At 41.6% G+C, this 9,904-nt stretch overlaps 1 protein-coding gene across 4 annotated transcripts in view; it reads right to left on the minus strand.

Annotated features, from left to right (window-relative positions):
- Nucleotides 1-3,519, minus strand: part of STAG2 (STAG2 cohesin complex component) — a gene marked incomplete at its 5' end in the record, with an annotated part of 126,261 nt that extends 122,742 nt beyond the window's left edge. For 2 of the 4 annotated variants that reach the window (XM_081043689.1, XM_081043692.1), the window contains one exon: nt 3,387-3,519. Coding sequence is in view for 1 of the 4 variants with exons in the window: in XM_081043693.1 (XP_080899819.1) it covers nt 2,394-2,714 (321 nt within the window). Of the gene's footprint in view, nt 1-2,393; nt 2,715-3,386 lie in introns of those variants that run through there. The other 2 variants (XM_081043693.1, XM_081043690.1) reach the window with 2 other exon arrangements.
- Between the last annotated feature and the right edge of the window lie 6,385 nt (nt 3,520-9,904).

The raw sequence follows: 9,904 nt of genomic DNA on the forward strand, positions 1-9,904 counted from the left end.
CTGGTTCAAATAAAGTATTTTTTAAAAGATGGATAGTAGGCATTGTGTAATTATTTGTACACAAGGCCAAGTTTCCCAAGCAAATAACTGATACGTAAATATAAATTTAAGGCATTACACCAAAATTGCAAGACCATTTGAAATTTTTTCTTCAAATTTAATTACGGAAATTTAAGTACACACAAAAGTAGAGCAAATAATAGTACAATGAGCTCTCCTGTATTCACCATCAAGCTACAATCATCAACTCAAGGCCACTTTTGTTCGATCTCTACCTTCCACCACTTCCTTCCTCCCCCAATTATCTTCAGAAAAGAATTAAGAGGAAGACACTGTCTGTGCTCAGTAGATACACTGAGAAAAATCCAAAGATAACAAAAGTATCAAAGACTAGCAAGAAGACAAGAATCTAACAGCGTAGCTGTAGTCACATTCTACACAACTTGTTAGGTGGTAAATTTAAGAATTCAGTTAAAAATAAAGAAATAGCCATCTTTAAGAATTTGAATAAAGTCCATAAGATCCAAAGGATATATTTAAAATTATATCTAAAGGAATAAATAGGAATGTGATGAAAATGAACTTAAACATGTGCAATTAGCTTGCAGCCACAAAGCACCTTGGCTCACAAGGAAAAAAAAACAGACTATTTAACATAATGTGTCATAAAATTACAATTCAACCACTTGAAAAATCGCTGAACACTTATGCCCTAACTGGTCCTTCTGATCCCTAATTACAGATTGATATCAATGTAGAAAGAAAACCAGGCATTTTAACGTAAGTGGTTTAAAATGTTCAAAATTAACCCCACCGTTCACTGGAAAATACATGAAAGCAAGTCTAAACTACCTGAACTGTATGTCATTAAACAGAAATGTATCCACTTTCCAGGGCCGTTTTTTTTTTTTTAATAAGTTCACATATACCCTTAAATGCAACGCGCTAGGCTACAGATAGAATTAAAAGACCGCCTCCTACTTTTGCTCCTAACCAATACGCAGAGAGAGAAGGTTGGCAGGAAAGTGCTGCGAGGACAGTAACAAACACCAGCAGCTCCGAGCAGGCCCTGCTAGAGCCAGGAATGACGCACTTCGGTAACCCGACTCTTCCTCCCCTCCACCCCCGCCCCCAGCAGCGGTGCTGACACCGCCAACAGCCCGGAGTAGGAAAAAAGACAACAGAAAAAAGGCAGAGGTTGGACTGCATCAAGGTTTCATCAAGAAACCTTGGTTATTCCTCTTTCGACACTAACCACTAGGACTAAACAGGAAAAGAAGCTTAGTGCTTAAGCAAGTTCCATCATGGTGGTTTAAGAGTCACTAAATTAAGCTGATAATGAGTCCAATCCACACAGACAAATACAGGGTGTGGCTGCTGTGAAATACGGCGGTCCGTGGGAGAAAAGGGGTATGGAATTTACACTCCACTGTGAGGGGAAGATAGAGCTTCACGGGGGGGGGCGGGGGGCGGCCCGCGCATTTTAAGGAACCATTTCAAACCAACACGAGCTTTTCCTTTAGTTAAACCTAATCCTACAGATCAAAAGTTTCTAATAGATATATCATATAAACTGTAAATAACCATTTAGTCAAACAGCATGATCCTCAATTTAAAAACTACATCCAAGAGAACGGAGGAGGGAGGGGGTGGTAGGCAACAACATATGAAACATTTCTAGGCCACGGAGGAGAAAGTCACAAACCGGATGAAACTACTAATGCGATATTAAAAATTAAAGCTGAACACTGCAGCACTAAAAAAATCACACGATAAAACCCATTACAGTTCAGGATTAAAAATAAAACGACATACACCAAGGGGAAGCAGAAACTAAATGTCGAAAGTACAGCGGCTTATAAAAAACTAAAGGCAAAACGACATTCTCACGACGAAAAAAAATAACAACGACAGAAATCAACAATACGTTTACGAATGTAGGCCACAAGAAAATGGGAACGGGGCTCAAAGTTTTGCGGAACTACTTGATGCTGTTTCGCACACCTTCTCTCCCCACGGCCCAACCGACCCTTTTCGGCCCTAAAATCGCCGTCCACAGATCACCGGGTATGGAGAGAAGAAAAAAGAAAGTCAACCCCAGCCAGAATAAAAGTGTGGAGGGGAAAAGCAGAAGCTGCCTACCTGGGGCAAGGATGAGCTCAGTTCGTGTCTTGAGAAAGACAGCGCGGGTGGGGGTGGGAACGAAAAGCAGCACTAAAACTAAAACAAAAGTGGCGCCAAAACCCCCCAACAAACAGCCTTCCACTCCCGCCCTTCCCCCCTCCTCCCAAGCCAGCCAGGCAGGGCCCTCTTTGGGGCAAGGGCTGCACGCGGGGGCCAACACCACCAGACCCCCAACCTATTTATAAAATTGGTGCCCGAAGAAAACTGACCGAAGTCGGGCCTCGGAAGGGATGGAGAGATCGATGCCAATCGCTTTCCCCAGCAGTTCCCCCACCACGCGCTGGAGATGATGGGGCGGGGGAGAAGCCGAGGGGCCCGTCACATGAATGTTGTTCCCTCTCTAGGAAGGGAGGAAGAGAGGGAGGGAGAGGAGGGAGGGAAGAAAGGAAGGAGGGGAAGGGAGAAGGGAGGGGGCACGAGGGAGGGGTGTGATCAGAGTAGATTTTCCCTCGCCTCCCTCGGTCCGAGGCCCAAATATACACAACTGAGCCTCTCTCCTCCCCTCCCCCCCAGGTTTCCAGCACCACCATTTTGCTCTCTTCCTTCCCCTCACCACGATACCGCGCTTTCACCCACCCAACCACAGCCTCCCCAGCTGGCCTCCCCCGACTACGGCTCGCACCCCACTCCACCTCCAGTTTTGGCTCTCCCAGCCTTAAGAGCCTGCCGGAGAAAAGGCACCTAAATCTAATGCTACACAGAGAAGCGGAGCCTCCATCTTGCGCTGCTCCGCGTTCTCCATTTTGGGCCACCCATGGTGGGGGGGGGAGGTCTCCGTAGAGGCCCCGAGGGAGAGTGGGGCGAGGGAAAGAAGAGAAAATCTTCAGCGAGGGTAGTCGAAAAGAAGATTCCTGCGGTACAAAACCTCTGTAGGAGTAGGAGGTAGGGAGGAAGGAGGCTGGAAGTTCTTTCGTAATGTGGAGGTAGCGACTTCAGAGAAGACAAGGGAGAAAGAAGGGCTGGGGGTTATTCGGGGACGAGGAGGAGTCCCTCGGCCTTGACTTGGCCACCCACTCCACGGCTGGCCCCGCTGGGGGCAAAGGAAGAGGGGAAATAAATGGCAACGGAGCGCCCAATCGTTCTTCCTCCCAACTCCTCTCTCGCGCCCTATTTCAACCCTACAAACCTCACAGTGGGCCCCGCGCCCTCCGGGTGCCTCTCCAAACTTCTAGAAGCTTCGCCTCCGCCATTTTATAACTTACCTCCCCCCTCAGCGTACACAGAGGCAGCAACGAGACTGTTCGCCTCCCCCACTCCTTCCTTCTTTATCAGGCCGGGGGCTTCTTCACCCCTGGGCTGGTACAAGATATTTTCCCCTTCCTCTTCTTTACACCCTCGAATTCTACTCAGGGACGGAAGCTCCCGCGGTTCTAGAGCGGTGGGGGGTTTTGAAAGTGGCGGTCGGATCCGGCGGGGTTTTTTTTTTTCTTTTTTTTTTTCTTTTCTTTTTTTTTTTTTTTTTGTGGCGCTTCGGGATTGTTTGGGGTGTTCGCTCTTCGGCGACTTGGAGGCGAATGGAACGCGCAGGCGCCATCTGTCGGCCACGAACCCGCGCCCGGCTCCCCTGGGGAGGGAGCGGCATCTAGCGGCTGCGCGCTGGCACTGCAGCGCCGGGCTCCCACCCTTCCCACCCCGCGTCCTCCTCCCATTCACCAGCCAATCGCGGCCGGCTGCCTCCCCAGTGCAGCGTCCCGGACGCCGCCTGCAAAGTAGGCCCCCGCAGGGGCGCGCCGCCGAGTGGGGTAAACAAGGTGCTGTGCCCGCGCCTGACTCGTTCGTTTGGCAGCGCTTCCTCCGCGGATCCGATAGGGCCGCGTTTCCTCTTTCTTTTTGGGGTGTCGATGGGAGGGTGCTAGGACTCTGGCGGAGCCCCAGGCAATGGGAAAACGGAAACCGGGCTCCCTCGGGCCTCGTCCCCCGGTCCTGTCCGCCCTCACGCAGCCCGAGGTGGCAGCCCAGTCGGATATCACACTGCGACGTCCCCTCCTCTGACACGCCCCAGCAAGGGGCCTTGGCCCTACTTTCTGAACCTCGCTTCACCGCGATCCTTACTCTTAACCACCGAAAGGACTCAACTCGCCTAATTCTGGCACCTGATCCTAAGTAATTTAGGGTTTTTGCTTTTCGAGTTTTTGGGTTGTTTTGTGTGCTTTTTGCTTCGGCTGTGGAGCGAAAGCGAGCTGATTCTCTACCAGGAAGACCTAGCACTGGAAAAAAACAACGTTTCTAGTCTTTACAACCCACTATTCCAGTCTCCCAGAAAACGTGGTGTCTCTCTCTTGGGTCTGGCAAACGCAGGGAACTGGGCTACTAGGCTAGGCCGGGAGCCGGGGCAATTTATTCTCGACTCTTGGGGTAGGGGGGCGGAAATCGGAATTTGGATGAAAGAAATCGAAGAGGACCTAGAGGGTCTCCCCCGCCTCCCACGCTAATCCACCGTCTTCCTGAAAACGTGGACGGGGGTGGCCTAGCAATATAAAGAATTTTGGTTCCTTATCCCTTCCCCCAAGGTGTTTGAAGTGCGAAAGGGCCCCTTCCGTTCCTTGGACCCCGTTTAACATGTCTTTATCACCGTTGGTATTTGTTTCGAATCCAGCTTCCTGGCCCTTTGACTGCCAGGCTGTATCTACGCGGGGGAGATCAACTCGGGGAGGGCCTGTCCCCTGCGAAGCGCCGCTTTTCCTAGGACAGGAAGAAGTGACCTATTACAGTGTCTCCATTGCTGTTATAGAAGTTCCCAGATTCATAAAAATCGTTTAGTTAAGAGCTCTTCGTCTCTGTTTATTTTTTTAATTTTTGGTTAAAATATCCCTTTAATATTAAATTACTTGTCAATTAGAAGAAAAGGAATAATCTATTTAATAAGACAAATTTTCCAAATGAGAAATAACGCAAGCCCCGTGTAAATCGTGGAGATTTCACCTGATAATCATGTTTAAAGCATTCCTAATGCAATGTAATCATTATTTCCAGTCCTTAAATTATATACCTTCCACGCCTGTGTCTTAGTTTCTCTCCCATCCTCTGTGCTTACTGGTTTTTTCCTGCAACTTTAAAAAGGAGTTATGGTATATTTAATCAACTCAACGATAAAAGTTAAACACAAACATCTAAATATCAATAACATAAAATTGGAGACATTTTTACTTATCTCTAGAGCTTTGGGGAGTGTAATACTATTCAAAGTAAATTTCCATTTCTTTTATAGACCATCTTTGGTAGAATGTTACAGTTTTGAATAGATTCAAGTTACAGAATGATGCAGCTAGAACATTAAATAGGGAGTAGTGGAAAATTTACAGTTATGTAAATTAATACAAAATTCCACTTAAAGTAATAGAAAAATTGGGCTCTATACCAAATCATTTTACATTAATTTAGTTCAATTGTGCCAATTTAATTGATACTAAATGATTTCCTGTTTTACTATTAGCTGAAAACTACTGATTTTCTGCTCTAACTCTCACATTTATAGTATATGGTGCAGTTTTTCATCTATTTTGTAAATTTACGTTCTTGGCTGATTATGTAGCAGCTGAGACTTGGAACAATTTTATACTTTGCGCAAAATTGAAAGGTGTCTCTGGTTAGTAAACTTACTTTCATTTTGTGAAAAACACCACTGAAGAAGAATAATAACTAACTGGTATAACAACAGAAAAAATGTATAGCATATTTATACTGATATTTACGAATGTTTCACAGTCACCCCTCCTTTTTTTCTGGAACTCATTCAAAAAATATTTACTGAGCCTGCAGTATGTGCAGATCACAATGCTGTGTGCCCCGGTACTATCCTTAGAAGTGGAATTAATTTAATAGGGTACTGAAAGACCAAAGAGTGCACCCTAAGAATTTGAAGACAAAGGGAGAAAATGCCATCAAATGAAATATGTAACTGATGTAAAATAAGCTTTAATCTTAATTATTTTTAGCATATGCTTCATGAAATAGTATTGTAATGGCAGAAGTTTTTGGTGCCTGATAAATATTGAAAGAAAGTTGAATAGTTAGAACATTTGATACTGTGTAAGGGGCAAAACACTATTTAATGCAAAAATATTCTGGTCATTAGAAATGCATACCCAACAGTGTAGCATAGATAATCCTCCAGCTTTACCATAGTTGGAATAAAGCATCCCACAGTTCTCTTTGCTCTGACTCCATGCAAATGGAACAAGCTTCTGATTATAAATTAGGTTTTCCCGATAGTCTCCTACTCTAGACAGCATACATATATATTTTGTATTTTCTAACACCATTCTAAACATGACCTAAAATCCAGAAGCCTAAAGATGGATACATTTGAGTCCACAGAAATTTAAAATCATAAGCAAAGTCAAAAGATAAGCTATAAGTTGTGAGGAATTATTTGCTACATGAATGAAAAAGGCTAGTTTTGTTAATATAGGAAGAACTCTCACAAATGAATAAGACAAAAATACCGATATAAAGTCAACTAACTTACTGAATAAGAAATGCAGGTGGCTAATAAATACAGAGGGTGCCAAAACAGTGTATACACATTTAAGAAAAGAAAACTATTAAAATTGTAATAATATAGAGCTATAACAAAAGATGAATACAAGTCACGTTTGAGTTCTGCAATTACAAGAGGTGCTCAAAGTGGTTACCATCAGCATCCAGACACTTCTGATTATAGCGAACTTCTGCTCTAGCAACGTTGACCAGTGTCCACATGTATACATTTTTTTGGCACCCCCACTATATAAACTAGTGCTCATCTTCGTTCCCCACTAAGATATACAAGTTAAATTCCACTTCTACCAGGTTGGCAGAGGCTTAAAATTTTGATAATACTCTGTGTTGGTGAAGAACTAAGAATTCTCATATTCCGTTGGTGGGAGTGTAAACTTTTTTAAAAAGTATCTCAACATGTAAAATTAACCTAGCATTTCAATTTCTAGAAATCTATCTACAGATAAGCTCGTGCAAATTACACAAAGACTTATGTAAAAAGATTTTCATTATAGCTTTGTCAGAAAGAGAAATTGACAATAGAAAAGGCTTCATTAGGGGACTGGGTAAAGAAATTATGGTACATCCATACAATGGAGTTCTTTACCATTAAAGCAATTAAGTATATATTTATTTACTGTAATGTAAATATGTCTAAGATGTTTTAAAAAGTCAACTTGCAAATAGCTTGTATAGTGTGATCCCGTTTGCGAATATATATGTATTTACATACGCATGTATGTGCTTACACATACATAAAACATTCTTGAAAATATACAGGAAACATAACAACAATTACCCCTCAGGAAAGAGGTGGTGGAGGGTTGCAGGGCTTATAATTTTGCTTTTCACTTTAAAAATTGCTGCCTTATGTTAATTTTATAGTGAGCATATAATTTTTTTTTAATTGTGTAATTTTAAGATCTTGTACTGGTTATTCTGGAAAACAATTTGGCACTTTTTTATGAAGTTAAACGTACATTTACCTTGACCCAGGAATCTTACTCCTGAGCATTTATCCTAGAGAAATGAAAACTTAGGTTTACACAAAAACCTATACACAAATGCTCATAGCAGGTTTACTTGTGATAGCTCAAAACAGGAAACAACCCAAATGTACATCAACTGGTAAAATGGTTAAACAAACTGTAATACATTCATATAATGGAATACTACTCAGCAATAGAAAGGAACTATTGATACATGTGACAACTTGGATGGACTTCAAGGGCATTAGGCTTAGTGAAAAAAAGCCAATCTCAAAGAGTTACACACTATGATTCCACTGTATGATATTCTCAAAATGATAAAATTATAGTGATGGAGAACAGATCAGTGGTTGCTAAGGGTTAGGGTTGGAGAAAGAAGAAATAGGAGGGAGTTTCTTTTTGGTGAAGGAACAGTTTTGTTTCCTGATTGTGGTGATGTTTATTTAAATCTACACAAGTGATCCAATTTTATAGAACACACACAAGTGCATGAAAACAACAAGTGAAATCCAAATAAGGTCTGTACTTGAATTAATAGTATTTGTATCACTGTCAATTTCCTGGATTTGACAAGTATGGTTATGTAAGCTTTTATCATTGGGGAAAGTTGCCTGAAGGGTACTTGGGAATTCTCTGTTTTATTTTTGCAACTTCTTGTGAATCCTAAACTATTTCAAAATAAAAAGTTGTAATTAAAAAGTTTAATGCTGGTAATAAAAAAAAAACCTCTGGTTAGTGGAAAGGTAATTACTCCATTGTAAATTAATAAATTTAACTTCTAGTTTACAAATCAGCTTTTCGTGAACTTGAATATAATGACTTAATTTCTGGGATCCTTCTCTTACTCCTGTATGAACTTATGCAATTAAGGGCCTGATACTTCAATACTCAGGAGTAGATCATGGACCTGTGTTGTCAACAAGCAATAGACATACCACTAAGCCTTGTTTAAAACAAATAGCTGACACCTCTCTAGACGTCTCAAATATCATATTACTGAATTTGCTTATTTTTTTACTTTGAATAATGTACAATATTTCCAGTATGAGTTAATAGAACTGAAGCTATATCTATATACAAAAGATTCAATGTCTCTCACATACAACCCCCCCTTCTCATCTAAACTACAGATGAGGCCTATGTCCAGTTTCTTTTACATCCAATACTGACTAGAATACTACCTTTCTTACTTTCTTTTATGCTTGCTTACATGCTACCTTCTTACTCCCTTACTTACTCTAACTCACATACTATCTTATTGGCTCAGTCAGTCCACTATAATGTCCCTCAAACATCACTGTACTTAAGAATAATAATCTAGGGATCTTGCTAAAATGCAAATTCTGATTCAATAAGTCTGAGACTACGGCGGGACCTGCGATTCTGCATTTCTAACAAATTACCAGGTCATGCCCAGCCCACGTTGCTGTTCTAAAGTCCACACTTTGAGTGTCAGGGCCTGAGGAACAAAGTACAGACTTTGTAAGGTAGCTTTCAGTGCCTACCACAGTTTTATTCAAATCTCATAACTGATTTTTTCTGGGGCAATGTTTACATAGGTCACTTTTATCCCGGGCGCTTAGTATAGAGCCTAAAAGAGGATACCATGTTTCCCCGAAAAGTAAGACTGGATCTTATATTAATTTTTGCTCCAAAAGATGCATTAGGGCTTATGTTCAGGGGATGTCATCCTGAAAAATCATGCTAGGGTTTATTTTCCGGTTAGGTCTTATTTTCGGGAAAACATGATAGGTGCTCCAAAAACATTCACTGAATGATTGAAGGAATGAATGAATAAACTAAGCTACTCCCTGCTCATATGCCATACATTCTAAGCAAACTAAATTACTTCCCATTTTCCTAGTACTTTCCCAGCTCTGTGTATTTGTTCACACTATTTTTCTCCTTTCCTAAGATTTGCCCCATTCAAATTCTCTCCATCCTTAAGTGCCCCATTTAAATGAAATAATATAAAGTCTTCCCCAGTATCCCAATATGGAAATAATCTCTAATTTTGCAAGGTTTCTCCCTACCAAATTTTGCATGCCTTACAAATAATAATCATAATAGTATTCATATTTGCTATAACCACATGCCTAGCACAAATGTTAGCATATAGTAGAAATCAATGTTTACTAAATCAAAATAAGAGAATAAAAAATTACCTAGCTCAGCACTGTGTATTAGACCTATTTGCCATGACAGAAGTTTTTATAATCTGCCAATATGGTAGCTATTGAGCACTTGAAAAG

This window comes from Rhinolophus hipposideros (genome assembly GCF_964194185.1).
Source record: "Rhinolophus hipposideros genome assembly, chromosome: X".
NCBI lineage: Eukaryota > Metazoa > Chordata > Mammalia > Chiroptera > Rhinolophidae > Rhinolophus > Rhinolophus hipposideros.